At 35.9% G+C, this 23,819-nt stretch overlaps 1 protein-coding gene across 3 annotated transcripts in view; it reads left to right on the top strand.

Moving 5' to 3' along the window:
* The window catches only part of ZFYVE28 (zinc finger FYVE-type containing 28), a 188,175-nt gene that overhangs the window by 39,384 nt on the left and 124,972 nt on the right, over window positions 1-23,819 (top strand). For all 3 annotated transcript variants that reach the window (XM_027835962.1, XM_027835961.1, XM_027835963.1), the window contains exons 2-4: window positions 6,961-7,101; window positions 20,152-20,289; window positions 22,595-22,797. In XM_027835962.1, the coding sequence (XP_027691763.1) occupies window positions 6,961-7,101; window positions 20,152-20,289; window positions 22,595-22,797 (482 nt within the window). The remainder of the gene's footprint in view (window positions 1-6,960; window positions 7,102-20,151; window positions 20,290-22,594; window positions 22,798-23,819) is intronic.

The following is a 23,819-nucleotide window of genomic DNA, read 5'->3' as shown; positions in this document are numbered from 1 at the left end:
GAATAGGGCTAAATACAGTGGACCTATTACTATCTAATTCTTAATGCAACCCAAGATAGTATTATCTTTTTTAGATACCACAGCATATTGCTGATTCATTGAATTTGCAGTCCATTAAAACTCTCAAATCTTTTCCAAGTATACTATTGTCTAACATGCCTCTCCCTTTCCCATTCTGTTCTTGTGAGGTTGAGTTCGTAAGTTCACGTGTAAGACTTCAAATTTCATCTTATTAGATTATATGCAATGCTACAGTCTATCAAGATTTCTTTTTGGATCCTGCCTCTTTCCTCTAGTGTGTTAGTTAATTTTTTGCCCGAAATTTGTGTAATCTGGACTTGGAAGATCGTGTCATCTATGCCTTTATGAAATCATTGATAAAAATGTTAAACAACACAGGACATTAAATGTGTCCCTGAAAAAGCAACATGGTGTACTGGAAAGAGCAATGGATTTGGAGGCAGAGGATGTAAGTTGAAATCCTGGCTCTATTACTTAACTATTTGCATGACCTTGAGAGCATCACTTAACCCCTATAGGCCTCAGCTTCTTCATCTATAAAATGAGGGAATTGGATTAGAAGATTTCTAAGACCCTTTTTGCTTTAAGTCCTACAACCTTGTATATGTTAGGGAAGAAAGAAGCAAATTATATGTTCTTACAGATATGTGAAAAGTATATTAGTAAGTATTTTTATGTAATAAAAATTACATGCAATGCTAATGTTCATTTCAAAGAACACTGAATTTTATATGACCTTAATTTTCCTATATAATCCTTGCTTAGTAAAGTCAATAAAAAGTATAATCAATTCAAAGCATCTTTGCATGTTCCTTAAGGAAATCCAAATACTAAACTCTACTTTCTTGTTAAGTTCTCCTTGGTTTCATAGGATTGAATATTTAAGTCCTACACTGGTTTCGCTATTGTGCAGTGGTAGTACTTTCTTACAAGAAGAACCATTCATCTGTATTTTTGGACATGCTTCCTTAGGGCCACAAAATACACAATTTAAGACTAGTCATTAAGTGGTTAGATGAACATTTGTAAGTTGAAAATTACTCTGAAGAAAGCCTTTGAAGATAATTTCACTGTTTCAGATCTTGAAACACTTGATTATGGCTCCAGCCAGAATTCACATGTGTGAGGTATTCAGGCACGTAAAATGAGTAGCTTCTCTATTTGCTTAGATGTCTCATAGCAATTATACTCCATGAATGTGCTTTAAATAAGTTCGACCTGTGTAATTAAAATGGAAGATGCTAATTTGCTAATCTCTCATTTTTACCAGAAATAAAACTGAATAAATCAAGTGTGTTGAAACAGAAGATATATTAGACACAGATTCTATAAGCCCTTTCTGATTTTATTAGGTATCATGGAGAACTGATAGAATCTCCTTTCTTAGACTTTTTTTTTCTTTTGCTTTTTGGTGAGGCTGTTGGGGTTAAGTGACTTGCCCAGGGCCACACAGCTAGTAAGCATCAAGTATCTGAGGTCAGATTTGAACTCAGGTCCCCCTGACTCCAAGGCTGGAGCTCTATCCACTGTGCCACCTAGCTGCCCCTCTTAGACATTTAAAATAGGGGAGATGGTGTTTTATGTTCTAACATTGGCTTACGGCAGTGGATGGAACCACATGATCCATCTGGATACCATATAACTCTGAAGTTCTTGATGCCCAGGTTTAATTAGTTTTATTTAAGGGTCATGAATTTATTTAGAATATTTTGGGATCTTTTTCATCTCATCCAGTCATTCTCCAGAACATCAGGGCCAAGTTACCATGGGCATCTTTCCCTTTTCCCTGTTCCTGAAGAATACCCGTCTGTCATCCTCTGCTTCATACTTCTTGTGAGGGGAACATAATTAAATCAAATATTAACGTTGTTACTGGAAAGGGCAGGGGAGTCTACTGTCCTATTGCTCTACTCACAATCCCTTTGATAGACTAGACTAAGGCTGCCTTCCCTGACCACCACTCCTAGATAAGTGCTGTATTTCCCTAGTAGAATAGGAATTTTTTTTTTTTCAGTACAGGAGCTATTCCACTTTTTTATTTATATAAAGTGGGAGGGGGATTGAGTAAGACACCCCTGATCATTTGATCTTGCCTACCCATACCTATCCCTCACTTGGTAAAATCACAGAAGATAAACAGAACAGCCAAGTTAATAGAGACAGTGAGTCTTAAGGTCTTAAAAGGATTTATGTTAAGTTACCCCTTTAACAAGTTGTAAAGAATTCCCCTCCTCCTCAAAATTTGATGAAAGTAGAGGATAGTTAGCCATTGGTTGGCTATTAGTGGCTCTTTAAAAAGCAATATATACTTTCTAAGTAGTCTCTCAGGAGAGAGGACAGCTCTGAGGAATATGACCCATGGCAGCAGAGAAGACAGCCAGCCGTGGAAGAAGAACCCAGCCTTTGAGAGCAGTTTGTTCCTTGCTTTGGGGGATGGGGTGCAATTTCTTCTTCCTTCCTTCCCCATCAGTCCTGATGTCCTGCAGTGAAAGAACTATCCCAGTAGAAGACAGTGCACCCAGGAGAGAGTAGGCATATTTGTGACCTCTGTCAAGAAGGGCACCAACCCTGGTCGTCAGTAGTTGAAAAGTCCCAGGGTCAGGGAACAGGCTGAGCAACCCTGCCCAGCAAAACCATTGCAATCATGGGGATCCAACATTAAAAAAAAAACAAACATGAAAATGCAAAGGATAGTACAATGCTAAGGTGCTTGAGTTATGAGTTGCCTTGACCGCATGTATGTGTGTGTGAAATGTGTGCCTTTCTACTGGTATATTCATGTGCCTTTTCTTCTCACTGATGCTCTGAGTGCTCGAGGGAGAACATACCCCAGCTTTATGGGGACAGTACTTTGTTACTGTTGTTCTTATGATGCCATCCAATAAATGCCTTTTCTTTGAGCTTATTGTGTTTATACTTAAGAGGGACTTGTGAGCTAGTTTCAGGAATGCTGTCTTGTACAGTACCTTGAACCTGGAAATAATCGCGCACACACCCTTGGGAGATTTAACTTGAAACCACAGGAGGCAGGTACTTTGTATTGCCAATAACTGCACATAGCAGGCATTTAATAAAAACTTGTTAGTTGGCTGTTTATTGCATAACACTCAAAACTTTTGTAATAAAAAGGAATAATATAGATAAAATTCAAAGGGTAAAGAAAATGCAAGGAATGAGAAGGAAAAAAAAGGGTAAACCACTCATGCATTTGTAGTTTCATAGATAAGAGATCAGGCAGTTCATACCCCTTATTTTACAGGTAAGGGAACTGAAGAAACTCAGAGGGATCAAAGAAACTGCAGAAAATCATCAAGGGAAACAGAAATTTCATTTTCATTGGCCATAAGCGTGTTGGGTCCCTTCTCCTTGAGAGTTGTACCCCTTGATTAAGTGGGATGAGTGAAGTGAGGACCATTGCTCTAGGGCCAAGAATCCTGGGCTATCCTCACATGTGTTTGTTGGGAGATGGCGGTCCAGTTGATGAGGTGATGGTTCAAGTTGATGTGGCAGTTGTTTGATTTACCTGGTTCATGTCAACCCTGTCTCTCTCTTAGGATGCCTTGACTACTCTAGCCAGACTGCTTTGCCTGCCCCCTTGGTGGCACATCATGTGGATGGTGATTAATTCTGAGATGAAATTAACTTTCAGATTGAAGTTACTTTTTACCAAGAAATAATTGTGATTTTGTAATTGAGACCAAAAAGGATTTATTAGGGACATATAAAACAGACAGAGCTATGATAAAATGCAGAAACTTGATAGTGTATTTTTCCTGCTAATAAAACATATCTTTAAACAGCACGTGAGTAGTTTTCAGAGCCAAACAAGTTTGGCAAGTCTGGATTTTTTGTTTCAAAATACACTCCTTTTTTGGGTCAAACTTTTTTTTCTTTTAATTTGATATATGGTATCTTAACCATATGCCTCTATTCCTTCAAGACTTCCCACAAAACCAAATGTTTTTATTATACATTTTGTACTTAATTATACCTTTATATTATTTTAAAAATTATTTCATTTACATTAAGGGTATGTATGTGTGTGTGTTGCCCATGTATGTTATGTTTACGTCCACATGGGCTTGTCTAAATGGTTAACAGGGATTTGTGAATAGATAATGTTGGAATCTCCCCTACCCACTTTCAAGACAGGCTTTGATTCGTTCCTAAAAGGAAGCAAGAAATTAGAACCACAAAACTGAACCACCTGCTCTCCTCAGAGAGATGATATGAGTCCAGAATTATATCTATTTTCCCCTTAAATATTGCTAGTGTAGGAAATTAATTTTAAGGTTCAATCTGCCTTTCTCATCACTATCTCTTAATGGAGGAGTGCTCCATACTGTATACTTGACTACCTTCCCAACAAATGCTAGTTTTACTAATGCCATCACAGATAGTCAGCAGTGAATAAATCTGTTTATCAAGGCAATAGCAAACAGCTATCAGAGCAGTTGATATATTATAATCTACATGATTATAATATATCAGACAATACATAGAGTGAATGAACTCTCTCACTGAGATTGAGATATATCAGCTCAACTAAGAAAGAGTGTCTGTTATCACCCAAGAGGAAATTCCCAAGAGTCTCTAGTGTGACAAGCTGGAAATCAGAGACATGTCAAGTTCTGGTTCCTAGACATGTTGGCTTCTTCCCAAAGTATTTCTCTCTCCAGGGGCCTCTCCCTGAGCTCTCCCAAGTGCTTGCCAACTCTCTTCTCCCAAGTTCTTGCCAACACCACCTCTCATATACACATGGAGTGTTGAATAATTATTTTTTGAAAAGTGAAGATAGTCATGCAAACATACCAGGTTTGAAACTTGGTTACATATCTATATCTGTATCTATATCTATGCATCTATCTATATACAAATAACTATAGACAAGTGTCTACATATAATATAGATATATAGTTATGGATGTATCTCTCTAACAAGATTATAATTGCTTGAGAGTAGAGAACATGCCAGATAATACTGCATAGGTCTTAGCCCAGTGCTAGTTGATGTTCAATAAAATATTGAGTTCAAAATTTTACCATTGTTTATTCTGGTTTAGAGGGATCCAGGGACAGCTATAAGTTCCCTGGGATCCAGTTGGGACAGTTGCCACCTCAGCGTCACAGACCTTTCCTGCCAACCTCCTAAGTTATCTTGGGCTCAAAAAATGTCTCACCCTGACCTTTTGTTGGCTATGCTGATCTTTAATTTGATTTGATATGTTATTTTAAAGTTGTTTGGAGGGGAATGTTGGGAGTGTTCAGCTGAACTGCTGCCTCTACTCTGCCATCTTGGCTTTGTCCCCAGTTGGGACAATTAATGAGCTGCAGAATAGATTCTTAGTTATGTTAGGAGCTAAGGAGGATAGGCACTTTAAATACTGAGATAATCAGGGCTGTGCGGGTGAGATGTCATTTGATCTGTTCCTTGAAGAAAACAGGATTCTGAGACATGTAGATAATAGTAATAGCAAAAACTTATATAGCACTTTATCTCCAAAGTACTTTACGTGCGTTTTATTTGATTCTCACAAGCCTATGAAGTAGATGTTATTTATTAAACTCATTTCATGAATAAGGAAACTAAGATTAAGCAATTTAACTAGAATAACACAGATACTAACTGAAGTAAGATTTGGACCCAAGTCCTCCGTTCCAGACATGGACGATAGCCTGTGCAAAGGCGTGGAACTGGCAGATGGAATGTCAGGTTTGGAGAACATGTTGTCTGGTTTAGCTGGAATTCAGAATTCATAACGTAGTATAAAGTAAGGAAAAATATTTATCTAATAGCATGTATATACTTATTTATGTGCATATTTTCTCTCCCCATAGAATGTGAACTCTTTGAGGGCATAAACTGTTTCATTTTTGTCTTTTTATCACTATCATTTAGAATGGTGACTTGGTACTTGTTAGGTGAAGTTTGATTGACAGAGGCATAGCGAAGGAGTTTTCCACTGTCACAGAGGACATCTTATGCAGAAGCAAATGAAAGCGACAGTTTCTCTAAGTAAAAATGTCCTCCAATTTCTCCTGTTTATATACGACATCGTGCTGATTCTACCAACTCTGAAACACAGCAAACCCTTCTAAAAGAAATGCATAATGAAGACTTCAGTCTTACTGTCCTCAGAAGGAAAAAAAAAACACATGAAAATGCATATTGTAAATGAGATTTTCACCAGTGAGGACTTAGGAGCTACAGTGGCAAGGCGCAGCACTGTATCTCTCCCTCCCCCAGTACACCAGGATTACTCCCTAGAACCCTGAAAAGTGAATGTTTCAAGTATAAAAGGGCAGTGTGTCCTGTTCTGGGAGCCTCAGACCTGCCTGCATTAGTATAGGTTTGGTAAGTGTATCAGCCTGAAGACTAAGAATTGGGAAATAGGAGCAATTACAAACAGCTAAAGGTCAGATTCCAAGGCTTACCCAGAGGAGTTGGAGATTATGAATTCTTCATATGTTTAATTAAGTTCTCTTTTTGCTGAAATTAAATGGATGAGCCAACCACTATTTCTTCCTTTTATCTCTACCTTTAGAATAGAGGTATGGGAAGGCAATGTTCCCTAGTGCTAGAACCTGTTTAAAATGAAGTTGGGAAATATTTAACAAAATAAACAAAAATACAGTAAAATATTGATTACATTGTATTTTAAAACGAAGTCAATATGCCTCCATTGCTGTTTGAGTTTGATACCACTCAAGACGACTTGAGGTAGGGGATAGTAGGACATAAGATATGACATTATCGTTTGGGCTATATTGCTGCCAGGACTATCCTATTGAAGAAATATCACTGTATTATATGTTGCCCTGCCCTGGTGAAACAATCTTTCCTTTTTCACTTACAAGTATGCAAATATTAGTAGGTGTATTATTTGGATCTGCCTTATGACAGGTAAGATAATACTGTTCATGTCTATCATCTTTGCAGAGGTCAGATCCACAACTTCTTGCTCAGTTTTACTATGCAGATGAAGAGTTAAATCAAGTTGCTGCTGAATTGGACAGCTTGGATGGAAGAAAAGATCCACAGAGATGCACATTGCTAGTCAACCAGTTTCGTTCATGTCAGGTAAGGATAATATGTCATGGGACAAGCTTTTAAGAGCTCATTTTTATCAATTCATTTCTAATGTGACTGGCTAAGTACTTCATTAAATTTATGTGTGTTTATTAGTATTTCCTGGCAGCTGTGCTGTGTCTAGACATTATAGGCTATGAGAGAAGTATAAAACATAGTCTCCCCACAAGGAGCTTACAGTTTAGATGGGAAAAAATACATAGACATGAACTATCTTTTTTTGCAAAAGACCACACATAAATAAAATACTAATTTGTATGTAATAAGATGTAGAGAATCAGGTAATACGTAAGAAGTGCTGATTATATTGTACAGATTATAATTGCAAAAGGAATTATCAAAGAATCACTGTGATTTAAAGTAAGTAATCTTATGTCCTGACCTGATTTGATGGAGCATTATATCCCAAGGAGCAAATAAGATAAAGATGAGTGATATAATTGCTAAGTAAAATGATGTGAACATAGTTACCAATCTCAGGATTGACTTGAATGATGGAATTTGAAGTGAAAGGATGTGGGTTCAAATCCTGGCTCTGCCATTTCCTATCTGTGTGTTCTTGAGAGAGTCACTTAACCTCTATGCATGTCAGTTTCTTTATATGTAAAAATTAGAATGTTATATTACATGAATTCTAATCCTCTTCCAGCTCTAGATCCATGATCTTTTGCATCACTGAGATTTGGAAACTGCTTCTGGTATAAAATTCTGGTACATAAGATAGCTAGAGAGAACTCTTCTAAATACAGACCTAATAGACTGCCAAAATCTTTACCATCCTAGCAGATGTCTCCTTACACATCAATTCAATCGATTGCCCGCTATACTTACACTACTCTGATAGGCCTGTTTCCTCTATCAGTCCCAACTCGTTGAATTCCTATACATTCTTGGAGTTAACTTCTAAAATTATATCTAAACAAGCTGCCAAAAATTTTACCAGTCCACAAAACTTTCACTAGAACTTTAATTTATCCCAATAAATCAAACTTTTTAAAAAAAGAATTTACTGTGTTTCTAACACTGTGCTAAGTTGGGGCAGTAGGGAGAGCCAACATTTAGATAAGACACAGGCTCTGCCCTTATGGAGCTTGCAGTCCAACAAGGGGACATGAGACAGAAACAAAGGACTATAAAATAGACTAATAAATTAAAGTTACTTATAGTATAGAAAAGAGCATGAGAGAGCAAAAAGCAAAATGTCACATTAGGTCTGAGAGGGAAAAGGCCATTATTCTTTGGGAGGTTCAAGGAAGACTTAAGGGACTAGTTTTGAATATTATGTTTATTCATGTATATATCATTCTTCCCTTAAATTCTGGCTAGAGTGTAACTTCACAAAATCAAGGACCATATTTTATCTAAACATTGCACCTTCTCTAGCATCTAACATGGCTATCTACACACAGTCAGTATGTAAAAATGCTTAGTGAAATAAATTAAAGTTCTGTGAACGTTTCGTGGACTGGTAAAAATTTTGGCAGCTTGTTTAGATATAATTTTAGAAGTTAACTCCAAGGATGGCTAGGAATTCAACAGGTAGGGATTGATAGAGAAACAGGTCTATCAGAGTAATGTCAATATAGTGGTCAATCAATAAAATATCTAATGAACGAATAACAGCAATATGATATTCAAAGACCACGAAGAATAGTGGCCCCGTAAAAAATATTCTGGTATCACAGCCATCATCCCTTTGCTCTTCACTCATGGACTTCATCAGGATATAGCATCCATTACCCTCTGTCATCCACCTCCTCATCCCCATTAATATACCTTCCCACCCTGTTTCACAAATTACATTCATTTTCCAGTAGTGGGGTTGTGAGTTTGAGTCCATGTTGCTTCAGTTCTGTTTTGAAATTGGATGTAGTCTCTATTTAGTGTTGTGTTAACTTGGAGCTATTTTTTTTTTTGTTTTTCTAGGTAATCTTCTATTTTGTTTCTTTGACATTCTCAGTTTTGCTGACATTTACCTCTGTATAGTAGATTCTGAGAATTCTTATTTTATTTTTAAAATAAAATTCTGTTAATATCCTTTAATATTTTGTAAATTTCTCTGTGCTCCTCCCCTCCTCCTTCTTAGAGAGCAATCTTATATAACAAATAATATTTTTAAAAGAAAAAGAAGGAAAAAGAGAAAAGGCAATCAACAAAGCCGATCAATACATTGAAAAAATCTAAAAATGTATGATGTTCCACACCAGTGGACCTGCCCCTGAAAAGGAATAGGGGAGCTTTCCCCCTTTATTTCTTCTTCTTTGGGATAGGCTTGTTTTTTGTAATTTTGCAAAATTCACTTTTGGTTGACGTGTGATGGTTGTTTATTGTAGTCGTTTTTATGTTGTTTTCTTGACTCTGCTTGTTTCACTTTGTATCAATTCACATGTCTTTTCATGTTTCTCTGTATTCATCGTGTTTGTCCTTTCTATAGCACAGTGATATATTCCATTACATTCATGTACCATAATTTGGCCGTTCCTCCATGGACAGGTACCTACTTTGTTTACATTTCTTTGTTACCACACTAGGTACAACTACAAATATTTTGGTGAATATTGGGACTTTTTCTTTCTGATAATTCTTTTTAACCTATTTATCTTAGAGTTTGAAGCATGATTTTTCCCCTCTGGTTGCAATATGTAGATTCTCTCAGTTAAAGTTTTGTAGTCTGTAGTTTTCTTGTATTGTTACATTTTTGTATTCAGGTTTTTTGATGTATCATGTTTTTGTGGGAGACCTTAAGTTATCTCTTCACATCCTGTCTTCAAGGTCAGTCTAGCATGTTCAGAATTTATATGGTTTTTTTTTATGTTGTCACTGTTGCTTTTCTTCTGCCAAAGTATCCTCCCTGCAGTGTTTTTATGTTCTACCTCTTTTAATCTCTTTTACTTCTTAAGAAAAATTCTTTGTCATGGATTCAGCTTTTTTTCCTAATCTTCAATTGTGTTTTTAATTTTTTGTATCAGGGGCTCTAATTTCTGACTATTCTCTTTATTAATTTTATTTCTTTTGAACTGTTTTGGAATTCCTTTTTGTTGTTCTCTGCTCTCTGATGAGTCCACAGGATTCTGTCTTTCATCAGGCATTTTTGGTTCACTTTCCTTCATATTATAATAATTGTTAAGAAGGCTCTGTATTCTCTTTGAGGTTTTATTTATTCTTCCTTCTGGCTGTAAGGTCCTTCCTATTGATTTATCAGCATGTGTGATGAACTTTTATTGAGGCTTTTCCTCTTGATATGTTTGGTTTCCTAGCTCTTTTTATATTATCTGTTATTTACTTTCTGTACTCATTTTCTTTGCTGGTAAGCAGATTCTCAAGGCTGGATCACACACCTGCCTCAGCCCCGTCCCATTGAGGGCTATTGGGTTTGCCAGCCTGGGTTCCAGCTGGGCAGCATCAGTTTCTACTACTTTTAGTGGGATGAAGGTAGGGCAGGAGTGTTCTAACAGTCATTGAAGCTTTGAAGGATCACTGTCCTAGATCTTAGATTTATCTTTTTCTCTCCTTTTCTTTGCAAGGCTGGGAAGAATCTGGAAATGGAGAAATTGAGAAGTGTTCTGGCAGGGTCACTGCAAGATATGTGGTTTTTTACCTTAGGGCTAAACCCCATACTAGCCTGCAAGTTTTCTTATCTGCTGCAGGCACATGGAAGCTGGTGGGAGAGAGATGTTAAATGTGCACTCTTAGTTTTAGAGTTTTCTGCTATTTCATAAGGAATTTACCTCCTCAGGATTCTGTTGTATTTTAGGTTTAGCTGTAACTACTCTATATTTAGGACATCATTCCTTTTGGAGCTAGAAGTGGAGTTAAAGAAGAAAAAGTTATTAATCTTCTTTATTGCTGGTCATGTGACCTAAACTCTGATAGAATATCTATTAGACACTATGATACCCAGGTCTGTGTCATAAATGACCTGTCTGGCTTTCTATTTGGTATGTATAAAGGGCTTCCAAATAGAAGTTTTGTGAAACCTTACCTACCACGTTGGTTTCCAAGTTACCCAACCAACTTTTTGATGGATCCATCTTATTGCTGTTTCAGACTCTATTCCCCAGATCCATGTATGCATGACCCAGGCACAGATATTCTTTTTTAATTTATGTAAATAAAGCTACTTATTCCTTTAAATCCCTTTGCATTCTGGATATAAGTGTGTAATTATCCACCTTGTATCATTTCCAAACTTATGTTCCCCAATTTGACATCCATGATGAATGCATTCAGAAGTCCACCATAAAGAATGGCATTCAATTCAATGTGTACCAACTCTGGGTAGATGGGACTGACTTTCTTTGGCAGTTCGCATATGATTCTATACATATTTGATGTTAACCTAAACCCTAAATAGTGAAATAGACCCAACTAGAATAGAACTGAAGCCCAATTTCTCTCCTTTTACAATTTGCCATCCACCAAATCCATAATTAACCAAATGGTGCAAGTACAGAATTCAAATGAACAAAATCTAGAATATAAAATACAGAAAATTGTATAAATCATGCTGATTTTTGCTGTTAGATTCTTATCTAGAAGCAGAATTTTGTTATCTTTTGACTTGCTTTGTCCGAAGTCATTCTTCATATAGAAAAATGTATTCAAATCCATAAATTTACTAATTTCATGTAACCTTCTGCCACAATTAATTGAAGGGCTGCATCTTAACATTCCACTGGCCAACATAAAAAGTAATTCAGATAAAATTTTATAATCACAATCCTAATTCCATAATTATCAAATTAAAAGGCAAGTGAATGTCCAGTTCCATCATTCATTCATTTCCTTTTCTTCTTTTCTGCTTCAGGCCTGATGGAATTTTTGAAGGCTTTTTTCTCTCGGTAACACTGTCAGCATTTCCTTCACCCACAGTTAGAAGTTGGTTGTGATCTCTAATTTTTTTGTAACTGTTAAAGAAAATGTAGTACTTTCCCAAATCAAAATAATCCCCAACACATTGATAATACTTACATTAAACAGAAGATCCACAGAGATTTACATATCATAAAGTCATCAATTCAAACTTTGAATCTCTGTCAGTCTTCTAGCACCTGTGAAATAGAATTTACACATTATGGGGAAAGTCACTTCTCTTTTCAGAGATATAAGTCTCCATCAAATACACAAATGCTCCAGGCATTTTTGGCTGTCCTCCATCCCTGGAATGTTCTACCCTCTCACAATCCTTCTTCATTGATGCCTCATTGGTTTCCTGGTTTCCCTTGCTTCCTTCAAGACCCAGCTAAAAGCCCATTTTGGAGAAGAAGCCTTTCCCAGTCCCTCTTAATTCTAGTGCCTTTTCTCTATTGATTATTTCTTATTTACCCTGTATATAACTTGTTTGTACATAGTTGTTTGCATATTGTCTCCCCCATTGGGTTGTAAGCTTCTTGAGGTCAGAGACTCTCTTTTGTTTTGCTTTGTATCCCCAGCACATAAAACGATACCTGGCACATAGCTGATGCTTAGTAAATGCTTATTGATTGATTTTCATTTTTTTCATATTTTCTCCTGTATTCTAGTCAGTATACTACTGTGTAAAATTGTCTTAGAGTAGAGGAGAGAGAATTTTTTTTCCTCAAACTTTTTTTTAATCTTAGCTCTGCCTATTTATTAGATCCCTACCTTTACTTTTAATACACTTACCCTTTCATTAATATGTACACAAAAGTTCAATTAACTTTACATTGACATAAACTTATTGTTAAATCGCTATTCTTTACACTAAAATGGTTTAAAATTCAAAATGATATACAGCACGTGGGTTTAGACATATTCAAGACATTTTATTTACTTTCAGATGTTCAAATGGATCTGTGATCATCCCATCGTTTCAAAAGGTCCCTCCCTCCAGTGATGCAGATTTTAACTCATGCACGTCTGCTCATCTAGTGCAGTTCTTGTCTGTGACCTCAGCAGAACATGGCTGCCCAATCGACTAGAGGGCTTTCTTGCTTTCTGTTGACATCATGAAGGCACCAGTGAAATGCTCTGACTGTCTACCTGTCATCCCACACCCTTGCCCAATAACTAACTCATCTTTTCTTCCTACCCTACAGTGCCTCGATGGCATCCTTTATGCCTCTTCTTCTGTGGAGTTCTGTGTTGACAACAGTTTCTTTTAGTCTGCTTATCCCCATCATGTGCTTCTCCATTGTCCTCTGTGTGATGCTCATTTTTAGTTCTGCAGAAGCAATTATATTCCAGGCCTTGCTGCCATAATGTAATACCAGTAGAATGTTAGTAGTAGTATTTTTGAATTTAAATCTTTCTTGGATAATCTGAGTTGATAAACACCAAACAAACATGAACATTCCCATAAACAAAAAATGTAAAAGAAGATTGTATTTGAAACTCCCCATACTTTATGTAGAGTTTTTTTAAAGTATATATTAAATTCACTACATTAGTTCCAAAGCTATCCTGCTCATCTGTTTCCTTCTGAACTTTCTCCAGTTTTTATCTGTGCATATTTCAGGATGCTTTATTGATGCTCTTTTCTTTATTTTCTTTTTATGCTATTACTATAATCATCTTTCTTCTCAAATCCCCCCCAAAACCCTTTCTCTTGTAACAAATTAGCATAATCAAGCAAAACAAATCCATATATTGACCATGTCCAAAAATATATCTCTCGTGCATCTGTAATCCATTAAAGCTCTATCAGAAGGCAGAACACATGTCTCATTATCAGTCTTATTTGGAGTCATGGTTTGTCACTGCACTGATAAAACAATTTTTAAGACTTTGAAAATGCTTTTTCTTTACAGTTATGGACATTATATAAATTGGTTTCCAGCTTCTGTTTGCTTCCTTCTACTTTTTCCCAGTATTTGAAAAATACATCCCTTAAATAATTTCTTATAATAGAATAGTATTTCATTACCTTAAGATATCATAGTTTGTTTATCCATCCTCCAATTAATGAGCACTCCCCTAGTTTCCATTTCTTTGCTACAACCAAAAATGCTTCTTTGAGCATATGAGTTCTTTACCTCCTGTTTGATCTCATCAGGGTACATAATCTAGTTATGCCTAGGTTATGACAAGGCATAGTTTAGTGCCTTTTAGGGAATGGTTCCAAATTGCTATCCAGAAAGGGTAGACAATTTAGTAATTCCATCCAGAATATATTAGTGTTCATGTACTATCAATGTCCCTCTGATAATTTTCCTTTTTAATTGTCTTTGCAAATGTATTACATTTGAGGTAGAACCTCACAATTGTGTTAATTTGCATTTCTTTTAATGTTACTGATTTAGAGCATTTTTAAAAATATTGCTGTTGATTGCTTGTTGTTCAGTTGCGTCCAACTCTTCATGATCCCTTTTGGGATTTTCTTGGTAAAGATACTGGAGTGGTTTGCCATTTCCTTCTCCAGCTCATTTTACAGGTGAGGAAACAGGAAAACAAGGTTAAATGACTTGCCCAGGGTCACATAGCTAGTAAGTGTCTGAGGTCACATTTGAACTCAGAAAGATGAGTCTTCCTTTCTCCAGGATAGGCACTCTATCTGCTGCACCACCCAGCTGCTGCCTGTTGATTGCTTATTTCTCTAATTTTGAACTACCTGTTTTTATCTTTTAACTTTCTTATCTACTGAGATATTACTTTTGTTCTTGCGTATTTGAACCAGTCAGTGGAAGGAGCATTGGTGCTGGTGGCAGAGGTCCTGGTTTCAAATTCCACCTCTGACACCACCTTTGTCACCTTGGGCAAGTCACTTAATTCGGGCCTCAGTTTTCTCCTCTTTGAAATATAGGGGCTGGATTTCATGTCGTTGGGTTCCTTCCAATTTTAGATCTCTGATATCTGACCTTTATGGGAGACACTTGCTGTAATAACTTTCCCAGTTAATTGTTTCCCTCAAGATTTTAGCTGTATTGAATTTGTTTGGGCAGAAGCTTTTTAATTTTATGTAGTTCTGATTGTTAATTTTATCCCTTGTGATATCTATCTCTAGTATAGTTAAGAACACTTCTCTCCGTATTTGTAAAAGGTATCACCATCCTCTGTCCTTTAATTTGTTTATGCTATAGCCATTTATATCTAGGTCATTAGGATATATACAGCGTGATTTGGGTTTAATTTCTTTTTTAAACATTCTTTTCTTTTTAAATTTTGAGTTCCAGTTTTCTTTCTCTCTCCCACTCTCCCACCCGCTGAGAAGGCAAGCAAAATCATATCAATTATACATGTGAAATCATAAAAAAAACATGTTTCCATATCAGACCTACCACAAAAAAAGAACCAAAACAATAGCACTGGAAAGTTATACTTCAGTTTGCACTTAGAGCTCATCAGTTCTCTCTCTGGTGGTGGATAGCATCTTTTTCATCGTGAGTCCTTCGGAGTTGGCTTGGATCGTTGTTTTGATCAGAGTAGGCAAGTCCTTTCACAGTTAATCATCATTGCAGTATTGCTGTTACTATGAACACTGGTCTCCTGGTTCTTCTCCCTTCACTTTGCATCAGTTCACATAGGTGTTTTTTTGTTTTGTTTTGTGTTTTTCTGAAACCACCCCCTTGTCATTTCTTATAGTACAGTAATACTCCGTCACAATTATGTGCCACATCTTGTTCAGCCATCTCCCAACTGATAAGCATCCTACCAATTTCCAATTCTTTACCAACACAAAAAGAACTATTATAAATATTTTTGTACGTATAGGTACTTTTCCTTTTTCTTTGATCTCTTTGGGGTGTACATCTAGTAATGGTATTGCTGGGTCAAAGGGTATGCACAGTTTTATTAGCCCTTTTGGCATCATTCTGAATTGTTCTCCAGAATGGCTGGACCGGTTCACAACTCTACCAACAGTGCATTAGTGTCACAATTTTTCCTTAACTCCTTTAGCATTTGTCATTTCTGATACTCATGATGCAATACCTCAGAGGTTTTGTAAATTTGCATTTCTCTCACCAATAATGATTTTAGAACAGTTTTTTTTCTTATGACTATAGATAGCTTTGATTTCTTCTTCTGAAAACTCCTGCTATCCTTTCACTGTTTATCAATTGGGGAATGGCTCTTATTTTTATAAATTTGACTCCATTCCCTATATATTTGAGAAATTTCTTTTATCGAGGAAACTTGCTATAAAATTTTTTGGTGTTACTTCATTGTGTATGGTACCTGTTAGCAAAATATAGTTTCCCTGATTATTTCTTTTAATTAGATCTATTTTTACCTTTGCTTTGTCTGAAATCATGATTACTACCTTTGCCTTTTTTACTTCAGCTGAAGCATAATGGAGTTTGTTTCAGCCCTTTATTTTAACTCCATGTGTCTTTCTGTTTCAAGTGTGTCTCATGCAGACAACATGTTGTTAGATTCTGGTTTTTAATCCACTCTGCTGCTTCCATTTTATGGGTGAGCTGGATAGGTTGTTCTTGGTTGTAATTCTAGCTCTTTTGCCTTCCTGAATATCCTATTCCAAGCTCTCTTATAGAGATAAAATGTCACCATAGAAAGAAATTTCACCATAGAAACTATACTGGATTTGGAGTCAGATGACCTGTGTTCACATTCTTTTTCCTGTGTGTCCTGGAGACAATCACTTACTCATTCTATGACTCAGACTAAGAAGAGATGTCAAGAATACGCAAAAGAATTATACAAGAAAGATCTTAACATCATCAATAAACATAATGGTGTGGTTACTGCTCTAGAGCCAGACATTGTGGAGAATGAAATCAGATGAACCTTAGGAAGTATTGCTAATAATAGAACAAGTGGAGGTAATGGAATTCCAGCTGAGCTATTTAAAACCCTAAGAGATGATTCTGTTAAAGTGCTGCGCTCTATAGGCTGGCAAATTTGGAAAACACAACAGGGGCCACTGGATTGGAAAAGATCAGTTTACATCCCAGTCCTAAAGAAGAGCAATGCCAAGGACTGTTCAGATTACCAAACAATTGCTCTCATTTCACATGCTAGCAAGGTTGTACTTAAGATTCTGCAGGCTAGGCTTCAACTATATGTAAACCAAGAATTACCAAAAGAGCAAGATGGTTTTCGAAGAGACAGAGGAACTAGAGACCAAATTGCTAACATTTGCTAGATTGTGGAGAAAGCAAGGGAGTTCCAGAAAAAAACATCTACTTCTGCTTCATTGACTGCACTAAAACCTTTAACTGTGTGGATCACAATAAAATGTGGCAAGTCCTCAAAGAGATGGGAGTACCAGATCATCTTGTCTCCTGAGGAACCTGTATGCAGGCCAAGAAGCAACAGTTAGAATCAAACATGGAATAACTGATGGGTTTAAGATTGGAAAAAGAGTACCACAAGGCTGTATATTGTCGCCTTATTTATTTAATTTATATGCAGAGTACATCATGCTAAATGCCAGTCTGGATGGATCAAAAGCTAGAATTAAGGTTACTGGGAGAAATATCAACAATCTTAGCTATGTAGATGATACCACTCTGATGGCAGAAAGTAAAGAGGAGTTAAGAAACCTTTGATGAGAGTGGAAAAGGAGAGTGTAAAAGTTGGCTTAAAGCTTACCATAAAAAAAAAGAAAGATCCCATCACTTCCTGGGAAATAGAGGGAGAAGAAATGGAAGCAGTGTCAGATTTTATATTCTTGGGCTCAAAGATGGTGACTACAATTATGAAATTAAAAAATGTTTGTTCCTTGGGAAAAAAAAAAGCTGTGGAAAATCTGAAATGCATACTAACAAGCAGAGACATCACTTTGCTGATAAAGGTCTATGGTTTTTCCATAGCTGTCGTTTTTCTAGTAGTAATGTATGGCTGTGAGAGTTGGATTGCAAAGGAAAGCTGAGCGCTACAGAATTGATCCTTTTGAATTGTGATGATGGAAAAGATTTTTGGGAGTCCTTTGGACAGCAAAGAGGTGAAATAAGTCAGTATTTAAAGAAATTAATTTAGGCTACTCACTGGAAGGTCAAATGCTGAAGCTTAAATACTTTGGCCCCAAAATGACAAGATGGGACTCTGGGAAAGGACCCTGATGTTGGGCAAGATGGAAGGCGCAAAGAAAAGGGATGGCAGAGGATGAGATGAATAGAGATAGTGTCATGGAAGCAACAAACATGAACTTGGACAGACTTTAAAAGGTAGTGGAGGATAGAAGGGCCTGGTGTACTATGGTCCCTGGGGTCACAAAAAGTCAGACATTCCTGAACGATTGAACAACAACAAAGTGAAGTCATTAGATTAAATGACTATAAAGTCTTTTGCACCTCTAAAACTGTTATCCTTTGAACTAGAAAATAAGTGCTCCTTGATGTATTTTTTTCTTTACATAGCCAAAGGAATATGGGGTTTAAGCTTCAATGGAGAGTCCAGCTTTACTACCCATTCTACTTAAGACTTTTAAACTAATTATTGAAATTAAACTTTGTGTATGAGCTAAAGGGTAACTATTAAATCTAATTGTGATGTGGAATTAGAATCCTTATGTTTCACTGGAGCAATATCAATTGAATAAAGTATTGAGTATTTTATAGCCAACTAATTGATTTTTGTTTCCTGAACTAAACCGTATTCCCACATGTTTGAGTACATTCATTTTTAGGTTATAATGCAATTTACTGTAATTAGCTAATTTGAATGATCCATGAAATTCTGTTAAACCAGGGATTCATTTGCTAACTATGCATTGGATAGTTCATCTAAATTGATTGGCATTCTTCCAGAGTATGGATTGCTGACTCCATCTCAACTCATCACGTAGATAATTGTCACACATTCCTTTTGTAGGTTTTATGATGGCAGAAGCTTGTAGAATCAGGAAAAGAAATTAAATATCTGTTTTTTTAATTAATGCTGTTGTGGATACAAGTCAATCACTACTATAAAATTGTGAAAAATAAAATAATTGAGGATGTAGAAAATTATTTTTTCAGATGTTTACATATATAGTATTTAAACAGTTCAAGTTACTAGTTACAGAACGTGTAGAGATGTTTTATTTTCAAAGAAACTGGACAATTTATCATAATGAGAAAATATGACTTCTAAAAACCAAATGACTAAAGAGAACAGTTCAGCTGAATCTTTACTATTCAGTAACAGAAAGCAAGAAAGACTTCTTAACCATTACCTCAGTGATATAACAAAATCACAAGTGGTTTTTGGTTTCTTTTGTTTTTCTTGTAATAGGCTAAATTTGAAATGAGGTACTCAAGCTCACATTTTATTGCCCTTAAAACTTATTTTATATAATTCAAGATGATTTCAGTTTAAATGAGTGTGGCACTAGACCTTGAATCTTGATATTTAGGTTTAGTTTTAACTCAATTGTTGGTTCATAGGGTGAACTTGAGCAGTAGGTTTGTTCATGTCCGCCTCCCATTCAGTGAGCTCCAGTGGTTCCATGTTTTTTCCAGGAGTAAGTATGAAGTCCTCCGTTGGGCATTTGAAGCTCATCATTACCTTGCCTCTCCTAATTTCCCGAATTAGGCAACTCTCTTTTTTTCTTTGAACTTTAACTTATTAATTTGTAAAATATAGGAGTTGGATTTAATTGCCTCCAAGATCCCTTCTAGTTCTGAAATTCTATGATTCTCTGAAATTTCCTTGACTACATAAACTCCTTTGCTACCTAGGTTGTTTTTATGTATTTTGTACAGAACTTGAATGCCACAGGTATGTATTTCATTTTTCAGTCATGTCTGACTCTTCATAACCCCATTTTGGGTTTTCTTGGCAAAGAAACTGGAGTGATTTGCCATTTCCTCCTCCAGCTCATTTTATAGGTGAGGAAACTAAGGCAAATAGGGTTAAATGACTTGCCCAGGATCACACAGCTAGTAAGTGTTTGAGGCCAGAATGGACAGAGTGCCAGACCTGGAGTCAGGAAAACCTAAATTAAAATCCAGCCCCTGATGCTTACTAGCTATGTGGTCCACGTCAAGTCAGGTATATATTATTTACCTAATAAAAGGAGTATCTCTTTTCAGACGATAAACTCCAGTACACTTGTTAAACCCGACCATATTATTTTAACTCAGTTTGTGGTGCAGGAGAAAATATCATTTACATAATTTTAAACTATTTCTCTTTCAGGATAATGTGTTAAACATTATAAATCAGATAATGGATGAATGCATTCCAAGTGATCGAGCAAATCGGGATTTTTGTGTTAAGTTCCCAGAGGAGATACGTCATGATAATCTGGCTGGTCAGCTTTGGTTTGGGGCAGAGGTAGGATTTCTGATTTCTGTGATTTTGTTTTTGTAATGTGCATAACTAACAAATAAATATACCTTCTCTTGGTATTTGAAGCTGAAACAACATAGACTTATACCTATTACTTTAGGTTTTTCGGCTTGCTTTCTTCAAAACAGTTTTTTAAAGGAGGTAAAGCCATTATTCCTATTGTTATTTTTCAGGTGAGGAATCTGAGGCTGAAAAGAGTTAAGCAGTTTACTCCAGACCACATGGCTAGGAGATGACAGAACTGGGATCTGAATCTAGGTCTTCTAACTCTACCCTAGTTCTCTTTCCACTGCACAATGTCATGGACATAATTTTCCCATTCATGTATTAAAGAAAATAAGATTTAAATTGGGCAAATTGCCATCTGTTCTCAGAGTTATTTTTTGTTTAAAGAATATCTGGTTATTTTTAGTGAGCACAGGAACAAACAACTGGGAGCCATATCTTTAATTTACATATATATTTTTTCAATTTTGAAAGCAAAAAAAAATTTAATCTGTTGATACTTTAGAGTAATATAACTTATGCTATCTTAAACCTTCATTTTGGTGAGACTGCTGTTAATAAATGTCATTTTCCTGAGCATGCCAATTAGACTTATTTTCCTAGGACATGCGTACTCAACTTTTTTTATAAGGAAGACTTTATTTCTTGAAATCTTCAGATCTTCATAACATTTGTATTAGGGAAAAAGGTTGCTGATTATGAAAATTTAGATGATTTGTTATTTCCTGCGGTTTAAAATTGTTTAGTCAGTTAGTCATGTCTGACTCTTTGTGACCCTATTTGGGGTTTTCTTGGCAAAGGTCCTGGACTGATTTGCTATTTCCTTCTCCAGCTCATTTTACACATGAAGAAACTGAGTAAAACTGCATGCCCGGGGTCACACAGCTAGTAAGTGTTTGAGGCACTCTATCCACTGCGCCACCTAGCTGCCCAGAGTTTAAAATAGTGTCATTGATTTAGTGCAATAAAGGGACCTTTGAGATCATATAATGTAGAGGTCCTGAACCTAGGGGCTGTCAATTTATTTAAAAGTATTTTCATAACTATATTTCAGTACAAATGGTTTCCCATATGTTTTATTTTATTAATTTAAAATATTATTCTGGGAAAGGGTCCATAGACTTCACCAGACTGCCGAAAGGGTCCATGACACAAAACAAGTTAAGAACCCCTAATCTAATCTAATTTTTAAACAAGTCTAATTCTTACAGATGACATTGAGACTGTGAGAGGAAATAGACTTTTTATCTTATAGTTTTTTCAAAAATTTACCCAACTACCTTTCTTCAGAAGGTTTCCCCTTCCCTCAAGTGTTTATTGTAGTATTTATTTCAATAATAATAGCTAACATTATATATGGTGCCTTCTGTGTACAAGGTACTGTGGTAAGTACTTTACAAATATTATCTCTTTTGATCCTCACAACAACCCTGGGAGGTAGGTGCTGTTATTATCGCCATTTGTTGTTGCTATTGAGTCATTTCAGTTGTGTCTGACTCTTGGTGACCTCATTTGGGGTTTTCTTTGCAATGATACTGGAGTGGTTTTCCATTTCCTTCTCTAGCTCATTTATAGATGAGGAAACTGAGGCAAACAAAGGTTAAGCGATTTGCCCAGTATTACACAATTAGTAGTTGTCTGAGGGTGGATAACTCAGGTGTTCTGACACCAGGCCCAGTGCTCTATCCACTGTACCACTTACTTGCCCTCTTTTGATATATGTTAAGCAAATAAGCAAATGATTGGAAAACTCTGGCATGGTCCAAGAGAAAAGGGATTAGAGAGGTTTCTTGGAACCCTATTAAATAAGTAGATTACATTAAGGATGGGAAGACATTGCCCTAGCATTGTTTATATCTCTATATTTACATATTAGTGAAAATTTGTTCAACTGGCATAGGAAAAGGGAATACTCTCATAGGAATATCTTCATACTATATACTAGCACAACAAATTATTGTAAAATTTGCTAGAATTACAGTTTTCTTCAACAGTTGCTGCATGCTAGACAAGCAACTAAATTCACAAAAATAGGAACTTAAAAATCAAGTAGGGAAAAGTAAATTAATTTTAAGCCTTTTTTTTTAAATTGGCAAAATATTTTCTTAGTCTTTGTTTTGCCCCAATTCATGATGTTTTCTAAATAATGAGAATCAAAAAGGCCAACAAAATGTATTGCTATCTACTTTTGTCTATTTGGACAGTCATAACTAAGGAAATTTATATGTCAAAATTATATTTATAGTTCAAACTCTTAACTTTCTTATCTCTCCTGTTTTAACAGTGCTTGTCTGCAGGTTCAATTATCATGAATCGTGAAATAGAGAGCATGGCTATGAGGCCACTAGCTAAGGATCTGACACGTAGCTTGGAAGAACTTAGAAACCTCATTCGGGACCAAGCCTTAAGAGATTTAAATATTTATACTGAAAAAATGAAAGAGTCTCTCAAACATTTTGATGTCCTATTTGCTGAATTTGAGTTGAGGTAAATTTTAAATGCTATAAATACTTGCAATGAGCATTCACAAGTATAACTTCCATGTTATTTTTCTATGACTGTGGCTAAATTTTCAAAGCTTTGATGTTTATATTTATTTCCTAAGCAGAAAGATTGATTCTTATAGCAAGTTGAATGGCCAAAAAACTAATTACATGATGGAGGCCATTCTAGTTGTGGGCAAATCCCAACGTGTGAAACCAATCATTTAATCAAGTATTTATTAAGCACTTATTATGTTTCAGTGAATTCATGATCTCATTAATGTGAGTACTTTCTCCATCAGAGCATATCAGATTCCTATCCCCTTCTCATCATGTGCGAATCTTGTCCACATTCTTTTATTCTCCAACATGCAGGAGGCCTTCCTTTAGGGGAATGGTTCTTAACCTTTTTTGTGTCCTATTCCCTTTGACAATCAAGTAGAACTAGACTGAGATAATTTTTCAGAGTAATGTTTTTGAATAAATGAAATAAATATTGAAATGTTATCAAAATGTTGAAAAGCCAAGTTTATGGACTTTTGATTAAGAACCCTTGCTCTAGAGTGTAGGTCTTTTATCATTAAGTGCAGTGTAGAGTTTTGGCTGTCCATTTTTTGTCTGTCACTGCATAACTAACCCACCCCCTTTTCTAACCATATATCTCCTGGATGATATATAGTTGAAAAAAAGTACAGTTTTATCTTTTTGTTTTTACTCGACAAATATTTCTCAATGTCCCCACACCCCCAGAGATCCATCTCTTATAACAGAGAATAAAAAGGGAGAAAAAAAAAACAATGCAGCAAGACTGAGCAGCATAACAAAGAAGTCTGACATCATCAGTAATATTCTACAACGGTAGTTCCTTACCTCAACTAAGAAGGGAGGAATGTGCCCTCTCATGTTTTTTCTGGTCATCATAATTTTACAGCATTTAGTTTCAATTATTTTGTGGTGGTTCTTCCTATTTATATTGTTGTCATCAGTGTGTATTTTTTTCTATTTTATATAAGTTCCTTTCAGTCT

The sequence above is a fragment of the Vombatus ursinus genome, unplaced genomic scaffold (assembly GCF_900497805.2).
Source record: "Vombatus ursinus unplaced genomic scaffold, bare-nosed wombat genome assembly UNPS02014818.1, whole genome shotgun sequence".
Lineage (NCBI taxonomy): Eukaryota > Metazoa > Chordata > Mammalia > Diprotodontia > Vombatidae > Vombatus > Vombatus ursinus.
Note: the sequence above shows the minus strand (reverse complement) of the source record. Positions and strands in the feature narration are given on the sequence as shown.